The 19,454-nt window shown below is 43.5% G+C and overlaps 1 protein-coding gene across 1 annotated transcript in view; it reads left to right on the top strand.

The window, feature by feature from the left end:
* Positions 1–4,391, top strand: part of LOC135914294 (2-Hydroxyacid oxidase 1-like) — a 30,489-nt gene extending 26,098 nt beyond the window's left edge. The window contains exons 5-6 of the mRNA XM_065447077.2: positions 684–753; positions 4,221–4,391. Of these exons, the coding sequence (XP_065303149.1) occupies positions 684–753; positions 4,221–4,327 (177 nt within the window). The 3' untranslated portion in view covers positions 4,328–4,391. The remainder of the gene's footprint in view (positions 1–683; positions 754–4,220) is intronic.
* The last annotated feature ends 15,063 nt before the right edge of the window (positions 4,392–19,454 follow it).

Below are 19,454 nucleotides of genomic sequence, written 5' to 3'. Positions count from 1 at the left end.
ATGTACTACGCACATGCAACGTACAAACATGATGGCGTCCTATTGTAAATTGAACATACAAGCAAACATGATTCTATCACGCGGAAACTCAAATGCAAACCTATTTTACAGCATTCCTACACTCCATACATTGTGAATTGTAGAATTGTATGTCCGAAAACCGCGCTATAATTATCATGAACACCGCAATAATGCACTGCGATCTAAGCTTTATCATCTATGCCTCTCCCACGTGCATCTAAATCTAAGTGCATGATCGTTTTGTATTCGTCACCATCGAAATGCGGCCGCCCTAGCCGGAAGCGAATACGCAAACTCGAGCTCAGAAAGGTGACACCTTATCCACCGACCTACTTCCATGGCTTGACCAACAGTTGACGTTAGCAGTTGTAAAACAATTGTTGCTCGGTGCCAAAACGCGCAGCTGGAATCCATGATGGAAATTTAGGCAGGGCAGAGCTGAACTCCAGGATAGATATTCAGGGCATCAGACGACCAGTTTGCTTAGTTCGTCCGAACGCCCCAGCGGATGCCTGGTTAAAATTTCAAGGGTGTTTTTTTCACAAGCCCGCAAAACCAGAAGATTACACACCCATTCAACTCAAGGTTTAGTTATTCTATAAAAACCCAGCGCCTATTACCCTCTTAGATCCACTAGACTTATTTATGTTCCTTACTTGCAGGGGAAACAAGGCGTAGACAAGGTTCTGGACATTCTTAGGAGTGAATTCAATCTTACGATTCGGCTGCTAGGTGAGTAATCTTACCGAAAAGTGCCTGAAGTGATCGGAGTTATTTTTTTCTTTGTGAGCAGCGCATTCATACCTACACATGTAGTATGCACCTGACATTTGATTTGACCTATTATTAAGGAAAACATTTTTCTGCATAAGCATAGAATATTACGCAATACTCATCCCATTGGTAACACCCTGTGATAGATGTTCTACGCAATAGTTAATGATCTTATTTAACGAAAAAGGGTTCTAGAGGGATACCTTTCGGGTCAATTCTTGTGAAGCAACCGCGCCGTATTTGTCGTATTGACTGCCTCGTGTAATGCAAAGCTCCTGTTCATTACCTTATGCAGCAGTTATCGCCAACAATTTTTTGTGGGCTACACAAAGATGGATGGTCGAAGTGCAATGCAAGGCCAAAACTGATTAACGCTGTCGTATACTGGTGATGAGAACAATTCAATGTTGTCTGTGTTCGAATGTTTTGTCATGGAAAGTGTCAATGCATCTATACGTACTTACAGCCGCCCAAGTATGACTGACGGCCCTGGTACCTTAATGGACACTTGAGCAATACATTTACATAGTTGCAGTGGGTCATTGCAGCTTCAGTGCCGATGAAGGAAGAGCCGCATATTGGCGTACACCCGTGAGAAAACTTATATGGACCAGGGATTGCGCGACTAAGCCGATTTTAGCCTGTGACTCTGTATGTATTTTGAAACTGAGTGCTGCAGCCCTAACTTGGCCTTTCGAATACCCCAGTGAACTCGTACATTATAACTTATGCGCGTGGATTATATAGAAACTAGTTAGAACTGGAAATTCGTCTTCTTCCACAGCTGGCTCACCGGCACATGTCACCGCTACCGCACGAACCCGCTTGTGCCACGTTTGTCATCGTCAGTAAATAAATAAAGAAATAAGAAACGCGAAGATGTAACTGATTTTTCAGCGAATTACAGCGAAGCTGTTAAGTACTAGTTCCCCCGGAATCGTGTCCATGTGTAGACAAAAAACTGCCCATACGTGCACAGACCCCGAAGATAAAATGCCAGGCCTAAGATGCCAGGCCTAAGATATGCCAGGCCTAACCTCGCCGGAGGTGCAGTTCGCCATTAAGCGGCCCACATACAGAGCTTCCCTGGTCATCCTTCTTCACTGAGTGGAAGGGCCCTGAATTTTTCATAGAGGCGTTATTTGTTTCAGCGTTTGAAAACATGCCGTCTGCATTGCAGGCTTGCCAATGAGCTACTTGTCTCAATATGCCTGATGAACTCGCAACTGCACAGCCCCCTTAATCCGTCCAATATACCTAGTATAACCACCAAATCTATGTCTTGAATGAAAAAAAAATGCGGTGCAGCCAACGAATATTTTCCTGACGCCAGTCACTGACAGATAATGCGCGTGTAAACGTGTACATGTATTTTTAGGATATTTCATTTTGCCTCTGAAACTTACTTGGCCGTCCGTTCATTAGGACAAGGTGATTGCATTGATATAATAGCGATGAAATGTGCATTTAGAGTTTTTGATTTGACACTAAATGGATGGCTGAACAGGAAGAGTATAAAAACTAAGCAAGACAACGAGAGATACCGGACATGTAAGGAAAGGGAGTGACGTAAAAATTGTATGATAAGTTCATGCTGTGTTATGCCTCCCACCTGCTCGGACTTTCTACGTGTTATGAGCCCGCGGTCACAAAAATGTCGTGTTCATCATAAAAGCATATGCAAAACAACAGCAATTCTGCGAACACTTTTACATTTTTGAGCAGTTCTGCTATGCACGATAACTCCCAACGCCTTACGTTCGGTGATACGAAATACTTGCATTTGGGTACCATGATGTAAGCAAATTTATGACGCCAGCAAGAGGCGAGGATTCGCACACGCAGGAAAAGTAACAAACGTCATGCTGCATAGGGCCCGCCTTTGGCTCGCAACGCGCATGCGCAAGCCATTCGTCCAGTGACCGCATGAGGCGTTTTCCTGAGCGTGGCCCCGCGCTAAGGAAAGTGCTTCCCCTAAAAGTACACGACCATGCTCCATGCGAACATCAATAAACACATTCGTAGCCCTGCTGAAGCTGTGTCGAGACATGTTTATATATACTGAACTACTTTCGTGCTTTGTTGCGGCTGAGTAGGCTTCCTTTAGTGTATATTTGTTAAGGCCGTTTAAACTTCTCAAAGTTACTGTTCGCGCGCAATATAGGACTTTGCTTTGCGCGCCGTAACCTGGACAAATTTGGAAGACTTGCGCAGTTCTTTACTCCGCAAATACTCATCATATAAATAAGTCTTCATGAAAACAGCTCTCAAGATGTCTACAAAGAAAGCAAGACAGGGCGAAGGGCTGTTCGATTAATGGCTTCTATCTGGGGGAGGGGGGGGAGGCGGTCACATTGTGATCAATCTGACGAAACAGCTTTAAAAAAAGATTTTTCTCGCTTTGAAGTATTGCGTTATGGTGACTGTGACACGAAAAATGTTGGAATGACATTTTGAGCACATGTTGAACCTTACAAAACTATACAATCCAGAAACAATTCCACCCTTAACAAGATGCGGCTTTATTGGCCAGAATCAGATTTGTAACAGTAGAATTCAAACCAGCTAAGGTCCTGAGTAACATTTCTGCGCGAAACTGTGTTAGTGGAATGCAATTCGACCATTGCTGAGCTTAGTTCATTGGTGGAGCGACCGATTTTACGCACCGTACAAGAAAGCTACGAATAAAATTAAAGCCAGATAAATAACCAGAATGTCATTTAACAGCAGACCGGTTCTACGTGAGAAAAAGGTTGAAGCAGCAAATGCGAGCTAAAAGTGCGCAATAGGCACGGCTCGGGGAACACGCTTGTGAAGACACTACGTGTGGGAAAATTCATGAGCTTGCGGCGAATGGGTAATAAAGGCGAGGCACCGGTGGCAGGACTCGACAGCGAAACGCTCCCCGCTTCATTGACCCGGCGTCAAGGTGTACAATTCACAGCACGGTTAGAGAAGCTGACATTCACGGGTCATTTCGTTTGTGTGATCGGACCAAGGCCACTTGAACTGACAATGTGTCGAGTGGCTCTCCTGAACACGTGACGGTCATTTCGTGAGCAACTATCTCCTGCACACTCAGAGCACGGTGTGCTCGGAGATATGCTTACTTGGTGCTTGTGAGTTCGATCATCAAACTCATACGCAAGCCAGATGCGTTTCGAGTGGGAAGCACGACAGCCGTGAGCACACTCGGTTTGATCATGAATATATGCACGAAACGTTTTGCCTTGTAAGTAGTGCCAAGTATAAAAAAAGTTTGAAGCGTATCAAGAAAACCGAGTTAATGAAACGTGAAGGAACAAAGTTTTTCTGCCGGGAGCTTAACAGTTCCGTCCATAGATAAACACCTTCATTTGAGGTGTACCATTATGTATTGATATGTTTCGTTTACTTTGAACTGTAAACTGTCCTCTTTGTTGCAGGTGTTCCCGATGCCAAGAACTTGTGCACTGACGTCGTCGTCCACGAGCAGTACTACTCTCAGCCGCTCCACAAAAATTGCGCACCGAGACATCCTGGGGTGGATTGAGTTTCGTATAACGTGGATGCGTAGCGTTCCAATGTAATAATTGAGGCTTTAGCATCAACGTACAGACAATGTTTATTTTAAAGCCTTCGGTGTTTTTCATAGCAGTGAATGAATAAAATTTATTTACTTTTGTATGGCCTTTGGCTATTGTGGACGCCAGCGCATAAAGCAAATTGTTTTCATTGTGTCAGCATATTGCTGCACTGGTCGATCAAGGACCTTATGTGCAACAATTATGAAATATATTTTCAGAAACACTCCTAAAAGAATGTCGCAGTTTTTGCCCGAAAGCAAAGCATCAATTCCTATACCAAATTAGTAGATAGCTAATCAAAGTAAGGATAGTAGCTTTATCGGCCATATAAACTTCTAAACACATTCGCCTACAAACTAAATGTAGAATGATAGAATGTGTAAGCGCGACTGAATGTTCAGTGGCGCTTACACGTTTTATCATGGATTCAAACCAACTAACCTGACCCACGTGTCTTAACAAACACGGTGTCACGCGCACACAGGTAAACCTGAACGCATCTCCCTCGTGGAGCGCTGAAACGCGCCATCAAAATGGGTCAGTGTGGAATGGTGCCAGCAGCAGCGATTGAAATGACCTTCGTGCATCTCTCGCTTCCACGCTAACGAAATGTCGAAAGCACAGTGCATACTAAGCTACCGGCACTACACCCTCTCCGCAAACATAGTAGACCGCTTTGAAGATGAGGCTCGTGCGGGAGCTCACGTTGACCACGTCGCAGATCGCTTTAAAGGGTCAATAAAGGCAAATCTGACGTCTTGTGCTTGAGAATCTTGTGCTTGTGCTTGTGCTTGTGCTTGTGCTTGTGCTTGAGAATTAGTGCTTGAGAATCTCTAAGGCATCAATATTGTCCCAAAAAGGGCCTCAATAATCGAGAAACTGAGGTATACTCCGGACATGATTATAGACTTCGCCGAAAAATTCAAGCTCTTTCCCGATGACGAATGCACTCCTTAGTTAAATTCTGTCACTAGTGCTCAAATACTCGGTGCAAAAATCACTATTGTATTTTAATATTACGCGAAATAAAATGCTACTTATCCAGTTCTATTTCAATTTTAGGAAAAAGAAGTCTTTCAACTTACCCTTAGAATGACGCGGGTGGACGCACAATTTCCTTTTCGGTCGACTCTGTGCCATTGGCATGAGGACCCATAGAGGGCTATGATGCCGCCGCAACGATGGAATCACGGCAACCTAATGTAGAAGCTGTAAAGACGACGATGGCAAGGCGACGAGGGTATGGCTATGAATGCGTGATAGTGACTTTGTGATCACGATGATATGATGGAAATGGCATCACAACGGTCTTGCAATCTCGACTGCTTGGTGACGTAGATATCACGTGATAATGAAAAAGCAACGAGCTGGATGGATCGACAAAAGTACCATGACGGTAACGTTCTCAGAGCAATGAGATGATGTTATCGAACTGAGCGCGATGGTAGCACGACTGCATGACGACGACGACAAAAAAATGGTATGACGACAATTTCATGAATACAACAGTCTGAAGACGACTGCAAAACGAGCCGAATGTTGAAGTTGCAGTCACGACAATTCAGTCCCCACAGTGCCATCACGGTGACCCTAAGAAAACAAGTTTATCAATACCACTGTGTGATGAATTTGTTATAATGAACGTGGCGTACGAATTGTATGAGAAAATGGTATTACGGCGTGTGCATGACATGACAACGACATGACGACTCCATCACGAAGCCTGAATTACAAGGATGGCGCGACCCAGGCAGCAAGACGATATTCGGATAAGAAATATGCCATGACTACTAATGCACGACCAGGACACTATGATCACAGCGGTATCACAACGAACGCGTCATAGCGGCTGTGTCAGAAAGGTGTCATTTCCACGGCAGCGTAAACAATAATGAATGACGATAGAACCATTTCGACAGAATGAAAAAGAAAGGTTGATGTCGATAAAAAGAAAAAAAGGCGATGATCACAACGGTAAACAGATGGATTAACTATAACTGCGTGCCCACCGTGGCATGGCGGCGACGGCGTAATGAGCAATGGATGACGAAGTTAGAATGGCAATGACGGACCGACCTCTATGGCATCACGACGATGAACGCAGGAGGACGAACCTCCGATGACGACATACTGACGAGGATGACATAAGAACAGTATGATGACAGTTGGAGGACGATGAGAATATGACAACAATGGCGTAACGATGACTGAAGCACAAAGCTTGAGTAGCGACTAAGATCTGACGGCGATATCGTGTGGAGCGGTGATTGACCAAACTGCAATTATGAGGGAGCAGCAAACCTGCTGATATAACAACGATGAGCACATATTTTTTGATCGAAGCTCTAAGATAACTCATAGTGGCGACGCAGTTATTAGATAATTAGAGACCATAATGAAGTGAGCATGGCGACATCACGGCCATGAGCCATATTTTGTAGCGAAAGCTGGTACACAACTTTGGTCACTGAGTCTACGTACGAACATAGACAGATAGATAGGAAAAAAATAAAAAGCCGGAACTCGGGAAAGAATGCGAATCGCATGAGAAAACATGTGTAAGAGCAATCTGGTTAACATGTGCACCGGAAAAAACAGGCACGGCACCATAGCTGTGTGAAATGAGGGAAATGGTGGTGCCTCCACTTTGGACGCATAGAAAGAGGCCGTGCAAGTTGATTAAAAAAGACAGTCTTGACGCCAAAATAACGTTACTATGGGGAAATTCTACGATAGGTCGAAACCTTACTTACGGGGAACATAACAGGGACGAATCAAGCACTACTTAGTAATGAACCTGTATCCAAGAGGTCGCTTATGAATATCATGAAGTCAATAGTGATAAGCGATAGACGGATGTGTTTTTTACATGGCAGAATTATTTTCAAGCTCTGATATGACCTTTTGTGGTATCGAGGGATTCAAGTAACGGTAAAATAAGCACTTTCTTGCGCGTAGCCAATAGTGTCGCGCAAGTTGAATTATAATGGCAAAATGATCCTACAAACAACTGGCCGGTTAGTAAATTCAAGTCATTTTCCCACCACATGCATGAAGAAAGGAACATTTCTCCATAAATGTGAATAAAATGTGATTTTGTTGGGCACAAAATTATCATCAAGTCGTGATGTGGTGTTCTCCAACAGCGCGTGGGTTTGACGCTCAGTCAATTATTCCTAGGTAAGATTCCGGGATATTCATAGTTCCTAAATCCTACCAACATACGATTCCTCCTAATGGGCGCCTGTCCCGAAGCCGGTACATTTTCGACGTCAGCAAAGGGATGTCACTAAATTCTTTCACTGCTGCTGCTGCTCTGATGTAAATACAACACAGAAATTTTCGTGTAAAGCTATGTTCACACTACGGTCGTAACGCGCGTAACAGTTCTTTCGGCGTATCGAACGTAACGGCTGTAAAAAAAAAAAGTTGCGGCAGTTAGGACGGCACCTTTGTTCACATTTACTGCTGCGTAAATTACGGCTTTTACAACAGGCCAATCAAATTCGGAGCTGCAGAACCGACGTCACCAGCGGTCCAATATGGCTCCTGTCAACATGCAAGCGCTGGCCGAGATCGAAGAAATTCACGCTCAAAACAAACTTATAGTCATGTATTCAATCGCCCAAAGACGACGAAGGCGACGCAGAAGGGTTTGGGTGCGGCAAGTATTTCTCGGCAGGGCCGTGGACGGCAATTTTCACAACCTTTTCGCCAAGCTCCGAGCTGGTGACGCTGTGATGTTTCATAACTTCATGTGCATGTCGCCCCAGCAGTTCCGCTTCCTTGAAAACCTAGTGAGACCACCCATCGAAGTTCGGAGCACGCATCTGCGGCCATCGATTTCCTCGGCGGATAAACCAGATCAACTGAAAAAAGTCTCTCAAGGCGCACTGCACAAATTTTCACGAACACAGCCAACCTAATCGTGCGCACGGAATGGCGGAATGGCACTTCCTGCGCCCGGAGCTGTCTGCAGACGGGAGAACGGAAGTGTCGTCACCGGTTGTTGAAAACTGAAAGCTTATCGGTCATTGGCTGTGTCGCAACGGTCGTAATATCACAGTCGTAAATGTTGCCGACCCTTTAACACTCTCACCCACGATTTTTGCGTGAATTGCGCACGTTGGTACCTCTACGTTCGCAGTCTGAACTACACGCATATGCTTGTTGCGCTTCCGCTTACGCATGTTACAAAAAAATCGGCGCCTTACGAACGTAGTCTGAACATAGCATAACAGAGAAGGTCGCATAAGCTGAATGAAAGCGCCCCACGTGTGTTCTGAAAGTAAGGTCTGTAAGCAAATTTATCCGAGTTTCATACCCCATGCGAACGTAAAAGACGTTTCTCAATAAAAAATCTTTAGAAACAATTTTTCTTGCGTGCAAGAGATGAGAAAATCTTTGTTAAATCCTTCCATGGTGCTTTAGGACAGCGCATTGGTTTCATTCTGAGTGAGTAATTCGTGGTAAACATTCCTAGATCTACTTCGTCCTTAAATACTGCAAACATTCGATTCATTTGCAAGGGTGCTTGCGGCCAGGCATGTTGATATTTGACATTAGGAAAGTCACGGCGGCCGCATTTCGATGGGGGGCGAAATGCGAAAACACCCGTGTGCTTAGATTTAGGTGCACGTTAAAGAACCCCAGGCGGTCAAAATTTCCGGAGTCCTCCACTACGGCGTGCCTCATAATCAGAAAGTGGTTTTGGCACGTAAAACCCCAAATATTATTATTATTATTACATTAGGAAAGTGACGTCAATGAATCCTTTCATAGCTGCTTCTCCGAAGTATACCTTACTTTTTTTTTCTCACATCTAAGAACACCGCGGGCGGTTCATGAATATACCACAACTTATTATTCACGCACCATTTGGCGAAGTGTTCCCACTAGGAACTCAACTCTGCTGCCGTAGCAGTTCCACAGCTGCGCATTCCTGTGAAATGGTAATGAAATATTTAGCGCGCGTCATGTAGCGGAGAACGAATACAACTAATAAAACTTGGTAATTGTGAATACCTAGTTGCTTTAAATTGTAGTCTTCTTGCATCCTCGAGACACAGCAAAATAAACCTATATTTTCGTGTAGCGAAGAAGGTCGCGTAATCTGAATGAAAGCGCCCCAATAGTGCTTCGAAGGTAAGGCCTGTAAGTAAGTAATTCGTGGAAACATTCTATATTTTTGCTGTGCTGGAGACGACAAAATCATTGTTAAATTCTTACATGGTCTTTTACGACAGCGCATTAGTTTCATGCTGAGTGAGTTATCGTTATAAAGATTCCTAGCTATTCCTAGTTCTTAAATGTGGCAAACATTCGATTCATTTGAAAGGGTGCCTGCGACAGGCATGTTGATATTTGACATTAGGAAAGTGACGTCAATGAATTCTTTTACAGCTGCTTCTCCGATCTATTCTTCTTTTTTTTTCCTCACATATGAGAACATCGCCGCGGGATCATGAAAATGCCATAGCCTATTATTGACGCACCAAATCCGCAAAGTGTGCATACTAGGAACTCAACTTTGATGTTGTGTGAGTTCCACAGCTGTGTATTCGTGTGACGTGGTTTTGAAATAGGTGGCGCTCGTCGGCTAGCATAGAACAAATACCACTACTAAAAACTTCACTATATGTGACTACGCACTTGATAAAAATTTTAGCCCTCTTGCATCCTGAAAGTGCCTAAACAAGAAGCGTGTGTTCCCTGTTTTGCGAGTAATCTGATAGGGTAACGACAGTTTCTGTGTCCTTACGCTTCACTTTGCGAGAAGGTTTAGTGGTGTGCTTTTTTTAAAGAAATATGTGAGCATTTCTATGACTACCCAACGAGGAAGCCCGTCCGTCTCTCCGCCCCATAAGACGAATCGCGATAAAGAAATAATTTACAATGTAAATAATTGAAAAGAAATATGATGCTTGAGGAGAACTTCGAACCTAGAACACCACGCTCAGAATTCGAGTGTTTTACTCACTGGGATAATTACTTAGGCTTGCAGAAGGTGAGGATATCAGAACCGCAGGAATGTGAAACAAATCTCAAAGGCGAACAGTTTCCATGAAACAAGTTTTGAAAATCTTGGTAAGGGTGGAATCAAAGCCATCTCAAGAACCACCTGTAGAGCCGAATCATAGCACTGTAGACATATTGAAAGTGCCAGTTTTCCGAAACTTTGATGGCACACGCGCAGCGTCTAATATGGGCTTGGTGGCCGCAGCACGCGCTTTACGCTGGAGGCGCTCCTGCATGCATTTAACGTCACGCAACACGGATTGTCAGCGAGATGATAAAGAAGAATGAAAGGTTGTGTGAGTCGTATTATTATTGATAAGGGATCAAAGCGGCTCGATGAGGTGCCAAAGAGTTAAAAGTCCTTTTCATGATCAGACCAATTTTATAAAGCGTCGATGAGGGTTCAGAAGGGCCGCATCGAGTCCGATAACGATGATAAGAGCCATGGAGAGTTTAGAAGGGTCACATCAAGTTTGATTAGGTTGATACCGAGCGGTAAGGGCTGCGTAGTCTCGCATCAAGTTTAATAAGATTGATGGCAGTCGATAAACGCTGATGAGGATTGGATCTAGTTGGGTAGGGTTCGTATCGACACATAAGGTAGTAAACTTGTCGGATCAAGTTTCATAACGTTGATAATGAGACCGCGCATCGAGGCTATGAACAATAGCACAATGCTTACGCATGCCTAAACAGCTTGTTCTCATCAGAATAGACAGAATTGTTCTCATCAACTAATAATTATTGTATTCTCAAGCTTTGCAGAGTACTTAAGTGAACTGCGTCAAATCCATTTTGGCATATCGTGGCACCGCTGAAGTCCTAAACTTTGCAGCGTGGTTCCTGATCATGATGTTCATATTGCGTAATCTGGGAACCACGTGCGATGCCTAATTGATTTGCTTGTTTAAAGAATCGAATCTTGCTTTCATACAATAAAGCCGTTCTTTTTTAAGTAGGTCACTATATTCATAAACGTTTAGCATACTTCGTGCCATGGATATTCACTGAAGCTGAATACAATAAATTCACATGGCGTTTTGGAACCTTCCTATAGCATTCACGATAGTCGGCTGCTTGCACAAGCGATGCAGAAAGAATGTAAGACTTGTCAGAGCAGAATTCAAAAACAGAATAGGTGGTATAATATGCAGTGACCTAATTATAAAATTCGAAGTTTTACATTGGGTGAGGTTCCTCTTTCAAACCTGCAAAGAAGCGACGCACATTTTGATTTGCTGGAATGACAAGAAAAAAAGACAAATTTTCGTACACGCCAAATATACCAGTGTAGTCAAACTAAATGCTGATTTCCTCCTTTAACACTTCATGTTATTCTTGAGTTCATTTTGGATAATTGTCAGCATCAGTATATTATCCTATCTAGGCGGTTCGAGAAGTTAGTCTAACTCTTTGCTGCATTATACTTATGTGGCTTCATATGGCCTAGAAATAAATTTTTCCGAGCAATCTTGTGTGGCGATATCTAACCCTACCAATTCAGTGCACGAAAAGAACAGAACGAGCAGCTGTAGCATAAACGTTGAAACTTTTGGATGAAAATTCGAAAAAGGAAGAAGAATAAATACGTGAGACAGAACGAGCAAATTCACATTTACGCCCTACCTACTTTGCGCACACTTCAGCTCCATGTGCCTAAATTGTCCGACTAAACGACACGCCTTGTAAATTATGCAGAGTGTATCGAACATTAGTTGCTGCAGCACGTCTCAAGATTAATACACATGATAGCATAAGGATATTTCTGCGTCTACAAAGCAGTTGTTGCCTGCCGACAAATCTTTTAGATACAAGGATTAAGGAGGATATGAAGAGACGGTATCTCTGGCGTTGGAGCTAAGGCTGGCTTGACTTCACCACGGGAGGCTCCCTCGTGCCCAATTGCTTGTGCGAATGGGCCATGCCCTTCAATGTTCTTCATTATTAGACCACGGATTAATTCTTACTCCCTTAGACAAAATCATATTGCAGTATGGGGTCGGGTTAGCGACTTAGCCTCTGGAGGCCTAGACCCTGGGTGGTTTCTCCTTGTGACGTCAAGATGGATGGTTGATACGAGCTCCTGCCTTGGCCTTCAAGTGAGTCTGGAAGCATAGGAATAGCTAAACCCCATTTCGTGTCTTGGGATGATGTATCAAAGAAGTCGTCTGATGTGTACCAATGTTTCGGCAATTGAGTGTCTTGTCTGATTTGTTCTTCTAATGCAATTAGCAGACGCACAACGTCACCACTGGCACATTTTAATTATCAACGTGTTGCTGCAGTGTGCTGCAGTATTTGCACAACAATCTAATCGGTATTCGTCCGAAAATGCCGGGCAATCCTTCTGTGCCGTACTGAGCGGTACAGGGGTGGTTGTAGTGTCTCCTTGAGCGTTTCATTACTTGTGTTATCTTTCGTGGCTAGCGAAGGTCAAGATCACGCAGAAGTTTTCGTCAGAAATTGCTCTAGCAGTTGTCAATCCTGTAGCTGTGACAACCATGGTGTGTTGCACAGGAACCTCGCTAGTAGACACTGTAGAGTCTAAATGCTCTCCCTCGGGAGTGGTGTGCTTTTTTTTGGCGACGTAGCTTTGTGCCTGTTGTTTGTTGCGATTGATTTAATTGTATGTATGTGATTTCAACTGCTCTTTACGCCTATAAATAACTGTTCTTCGTTGTCGTAGACTATTTTACGTGGTTTTCCAAACGGAGCAAAGAAACATGGGAGTATAAAAGTGACAAATGCCGATACTGCTTGGGTGCTTGGGTCTGTAAGCATTCACAAAGGCTTGGTAGGTGTGCTTGTGTAGTAGCCCCAAAGAGCCAACGTGTTCTCTGTGCCGTATTGTCTGCGGACGGTCCCACATTGCAATGAAAATTTGGGTGAGCTGTTCTGCGTTGAATCTCGTTCATGGCACTGCTGCACAGATGTTTCAATCACCTTACCAATTCTTCACCACCACATATGGCTTCTTGCGCACTTCTTTAAGGCTACCATGTTTCGATGACCTGCATACAGTAGTGCCAGAATGTGAGGGCGGGCTACGCTCTGTATAATTACCAGAGGTCAAAGGATAAGGCAGTCACGATCAAATGCCAGTGCGGCTTCTGTCGTCTCTGAGTAAAGAATCAATTCCTCGTGAATTAGTTTCTCCAGTGTCGCACACTTCACTGCCGTGGAGAACCTTTGTATGAAGTTGTCTTACTGTGTTAGGCATGCCATTTTTTTTTTGTGATAAACGGTGTCTTGAGAAAGTTTGAAAGAATTGCACATCACATGGCGTCCATGGTTCATCGTTGTGCTCTTGTAATGGCAATGTGCACAGCAGATGTGGTTGGGACATTGGAAATAATTCCCAATACGTTGGGGTTTAGATAGCACTTGCGATGCCTCAGTCATGTACAGTCATGCCATGACTGTACATGACAGTCATGTAACAGTCACTAACAGTATTTACAGTCATGGAACTTTAATCACCTGGTTATTCCTGTAACATGTTCATGTACAAGCTGGTTATTCCTTAATAGCGCCCTTGTGCCACAGGCTTTGTCGGACGCAGTATGCAGAGTAGTGTTTGTTGATCAGTGACCACAGTTACGTTCTTCTCTTGATATATTTTTTGAATTCACTAGCTGCAAAGTTTACACCAGGGTCTTCTCTATCCAACTTCCCTTATTTCGTTCTGCCGATCGAAGTGTCGCTGGGTACCTCTCTATTCTATTCACAAAGTTTAGAAAGAATTGCTCCAATGCCCTAAGGTTAAGCATCACATCAAATGAACATCTCCCTCCCTTGCTCGTATTTAGCCCGTATAGTCTGATTGTGACGCCGTCTCATGAATTGGTCAAGTGGTCCTTGGTGCTAGCTCTCCATGTGTCGTCTGCGTCCTCCTTATCGAGCTGCTAGAGACAGCTGGGGCTGGTTGCCCTGATCCTGAATAATTTGTATTTAAATTCAGCATTCAGATCTCTACTATGCAGGCTGCTTCATCTACGCATCCAAAAGTGTTTCATGCCATCTTGTTTGATTCATTGGGTCTCTTCGGGGTTTCCGCGACGCTTACTACAGGGTACAGGTTTTTTAGGGTGTCCCATTCATATAATTCATTGCTGATAACAAACATCTCATTGACATATTTGACTTATCTTTTGTCTCTCATAATGGTGATATTGAAAACCCAAATGGACTTTTGAAGTTCGATAGTTGAGGCAGGAAATCTGAGAATACGCGTCATCTTTCTAACTTCTAGTATTTTCTCAAAACGCTAATAATTTTACGATGGTCAAATAAATTTATTCTTACTGGTGCTTGTTATTAAAAAATACGTTCTACTGAAGGGACTTGCATTTGAACAGCATTTCAGAGTATCGTATTACAGAAACTCCTGGACCACGACTAGAATTATTGTGTTTCATACAGGCTATATTTAAAAATGCCATAAAACCTAAAATTGCTCTTCCTGTATATAATTGCTGCGGACAGATCTTGCTGGTGAACATCAGCGTCCTCGTTTCATGAGACAGCTTGAGCGATCAGGGGGAACGTGACAAAGACAAATGTCGGACGCAATTTAATGAAACAGCCGCAAAGGTAAACCTTGAGTTCTCTAAATGCTGGATCTGTCCTCATATTCCAGTTTTTCAATTAGCGCAAAAAGCACCAGGACGTAGAAGAGAAAACAGACATGCACAGGTGCTAACTTCATACAATTTTTTTTCCGGAACGGTCACCGCCTTTATACCGTCACTTTTTCTGTAGGTTTTTTTTAATAAGCACGTGTCTACTGACAATGTAAGAGAGCAATTGATAGAATAACTCCCTTGCGTACTAGGCAAAAACCATTTTGTTTAACGGTTCCACAGAAATTTGATAGTGACATGGACGATTGAGTAACACATTCATAACATACTAACTGTACAAAATCCTACAGTAACAATATACCAAAATGTTACAACAACAAGCCCAAATATTACCATTTACAGACCTCATAGTTTCTTTTCTCGCGCGAATTTCTGACGTGTCTTAATAAATAATCCTACATTCCCTGCCCTCGCAGAAATCAGCCTTCACAGTTCGCGAGATAGGCGGGAAGCAATTAGTTATTGTTAGCAGACATAACAGGCTTTTCGAGCTCAAGCCTTAATGGTTTGCAATGATAAGGTTTCGCACTAGATATGAGCTGTTTCCAAACCGTGAACATCTTCGATATTGCCTGTATATTTCGAAACAGTACCGTATAGGAATGTCATTCGCGAAGTGAAATTGACTCGACACCTGAAAAATAAGGTTAATGCAAAATAGCACAAAGCTCAACGCTTTGCTATGGTAGAACTCCTCTAACTGAGATTGATTCTCTGTCATATTATAAATGTGCATCGAGTGAGTGATATATCGCCTTACCGACGCACTTTTCTCACTTCAAAACTAAGTGACGTTCTTCCTACGAAAATTTCACACGTCAGTAGTGTTTCTAGTTCCATGGAAGAAGCTCTGCAGCCAATGTAATGAGGCAGTTTACCAAGAACGCCCTCACTTAAAATATTTTAAGGTGTCCTTCTCTCAATGCATTCTTAGGGGCCTATCCAATGGCGCTAAATTAAGAAAACATTTGGTCGCTCGAATAAAGGTATCTCATTCCAAAGGGGCCTTGAATTGAAATGAGCCATCTGATATGTAATGTTTTTATTTTCGTTTCTACACGGTGAGTCAAATGACAACCGCGACAAGCCAAGCCATGCACTGGTCGGTAAAACAAGCTTCGCGATTCAATAAGACGTTCATAATGCTAACAAGGGGTTAAGGCGTGCATACACGCACACAAGAGAAGTGGACTACACGAGTGGACAACACGCGTTCGTGTTGTCCACTTCTCTTTTCTTGCGCCTATGTCTGCACGCATTACCCCCTTGTTTTCATCATGAATCCTTCCCAACTAGCTCAGCTTTTTGTCGTTCTAAGCTTGAATTAGACGCATTACTCTCCTCCGGGTGGTTCAATTATTAATGTGGTATGTCATTATCATGTGTTATTTCACTTTCTGTAAAACTGCCTGGAAATAATGGTGCACTTTGAAAGGGCGCGTTGTCAGCCTTGCCTTTAGCCAGCGCATATGACGACTGCGAGCCAAGAACTAATCTTTTGGTTTAAGCACTGTATATTTGTTCTGTGCCATTACCTACTACATCGCGCAAAACTAAAAAAACGTGAAGGTCATGCCACTATTGCTGCATAACCATTAAGGAAATAACCGAAAATGATATTAGAATTTTCAGGTGACAGCCTTTTAAGCTAGAACCTTAGAGAGCTGGTATGCTTAAACCACAGTGCATCAGACGTTTGCGCAGATCGTCTACATTTGTTGATTCGCAATGATATGCTTGTCGTGAAAATGACGTCACTAGGCAGCAATCCTGGGATAGCTCGAGACCTCTCTTACGGCGGATATAACCTGAACGAATCATGCGCTACATAAGAATGAAGCAGTCTACGAGCGATCGCTTCGGCATGTCGTAAAGACAAAAGGGATAAGCGAGAGACGGAAGTCTTTTTCAGGTGGAGAAATTATTCTGGAGCTCTAATGGGATGTTTTTTGCTATGGCGGGGTCTGTGTCACGGCAAAATAAACACATTTTAGCGCGTAGCGAAGACTGTCGCTTAAGCAGCATTAAAGCGCCAAAATGGTCCTAGAAACGATAGCTTGGTTAGTAAATTCAACTAAGTTGCACACCCTCTGCATGAGTAAAGGAAAGTTTCTCCATAAATAAGAATAAAGAAAAAAATTGTTCCGATCAGAATCATTCTCCAGACGTTATGTGGCGTCTTGCTGAACGCGTTGGCTTGATGGTCAGTCAGTTAGTCGTAGTTGAGATTCCGAGATGTTCATAGTTCCTGAAGATTACAAGCATTCGATTCATTTTAATGGGTGCCTGTCCACATGCAGGTCGATTTGTGACAGGAGCAGTGTGGCTCAGCATCAGCAGTGCGATTTTTGACATCATCATCTGCAACGTGTGTTTGCGAAGCACACAATTGTTCTGCTGTGTGAGCACCGCAGCTGCGTATTCATGGGATAGGGCTGTGAAATATTTAGTACTCGTCGACAAGCGGCGAATGATTGCGACTAATAAAAAGTTGAGTATTTGTGACTGCAGGTGTTTTTCTTCTTTTTTTCTTACTTTTCGCCCTCTGGTATTCCCTAAGCACGTATACTGAAAGCGTGTTCTCGCGGCTCTGGGAGCAGTCCAATAGGGGAAGGCAATTCATTCGTCCTTACATTTCGTTTTGCGAGAAACTCTGGCGATCTGCAATCTATTTAAATCCGTATACACTTCTACGCCTATCAACGAGGAATTCTGTTTGTCTGTCCGTAACATAAGACAAATCGCTATAAAGAAATTCATGTATCATGAAAATATATTGCAAAGGAAAAACGCTGACACCACGCTCAGAAGCCGAGTGTCTTGCCCAATGGGCTAAACACTAACGCTTGCTGAAGGTGAAGGTAGCAGAACCACATGAATGCGAAACAAATGTCAAAGGAGGACAGTTTGTTTGAAAGCTTTGTTCAAAGACCTAATAATGCTGGAATAAAGGCCATCCTGAGGACCACCTGCAGAACCGACTTTGACAATTGTAGACATAAACAAAATTATCATTTTGCGAAAACTTATAGCTTGATACGCAAGATTGCCTATGCGTTTAGGTTCTCAATGGTTGCGCCTTATATTGGGGGCGTCCCTTGACCGAAAATTCCGGTGTCCTCTGAGGGCTTATGCATTTTACATCGCAGAACGCAGAGAGATAAGCAGTCAATGAGTTGATAAGAATGAAAAGCAAAGATGACGGGTTATATGCGTCCCACCGAGGTTGATAATAGTTCAACATGGATGGATAAGGTGCTAAACTTCGATAATGGCATATGAAGATCGGAGCAATTCTGATAAAGCAAACACTAGGAATTAAAAGCTTTGTATCGTGTTCGATAAGGTTGCTAAAAACCACTACGAGCAGATAAGTGTCGGATCATATCAGATAATGTTAATACCGTCCGATATTGTCTGATAAGGCACGGATCAAGTTACATAAGGTTGACAGCAGGCGATCATAGTTGATAAGCACCGTATCTAGTTCTATATGGTTAATAACGACCGATAAAAGCATACACTGGTCGGATGGCGTTTCGTAACTTTGACAATGAAACCAGGCTGTGTGTAGATGAGCAAGTTGGACAGTGCTTACGCATAATTAGACACATCTCACTCAAGCTTCTGCGTGAAGTTGTTGACCGACTAGCTGCCAGACAGCGTTATTCGTTGCATTTCTTGCTATAACTGTTACCATGCGCACGCATGTGGTTTGTGTGTGTATGTGGACGTGCGCGCACGATTGTGAGTGGGTGTCTAATTTGCGTGGGTGTCTAATTTTTTCTCATATCGCTCAATATTTGAATTTTGTTGTGCATGAATTTTTCTCACTCACTACAAATCTCTGAACTGTCAAGCTTTGCAGATTGATTGATTGATTGAAAACTTTATTGTTCCACCGAGCTGGGGTGCCCACCTCTTAACCTACACGTAGGTATGGGAGGAGGACGAAGCAGTCCCCGCGCGTTGAGGAGGTGAGTCTTCACGGCCTCAACGGCCAGGCGGATTGCGCGACGCTGGTCGTCTTCAGCCTCGCTCTGGAGCAAGGCCTCCCAGGTTTCTCTACTGACAATGTTTTCCTTGGCCCCTGGGGAGCCAGCACACTCCCATATTATATGGTCTAGCGTACCTTTTTGCTTACAAATTTTTCAGAGGGCGTCGTTATAGTCCCTCGTCTGTGTTAGGTAGATCCAATGTGGTGATGTGTAATTGTTTCCCTGGAGGTGTCGCCAAATGCGAGCGTCCTCCAGAGAGAGAGACCGATGCGGAGGTGGAAAGATTCTTCTTTCGGCTTTGTAGTGATCGACAATTTCCCTGTACGTGATCATGCCATCTTTTATCCTTGGAACTGGCTGCTCTAGAGTTGCCCGGTGGTAGAGTGCTCGGGCGAGCTCATGAGCGGCTTCGTTGCCTGGGACTTCTTCATGGG

The sequence above is a fragment of the Dermacentor albipictus genome, chromosome 8 (genome assembly GCF_038994185.2).
Source record: "Dermacentor albipictus isolate Rhodes 1998 colony chromosome 8, USDA_Dalb.pri_finalv2, whole genome shotgun sequence".
Classification (NCBI taxonomy): domain Eukaryota; kingdom Metazoa; phylum Arthropoda; class Arachnida; order Ixodida; family Ixodidae; genus Dermacentor; species Dermacentor albipictus.
The sequence above is the reverse complement of the archived record's forward strand: the minus strand, read 5'-3'. Positions and strand labels throughout refer to the sequence as shown.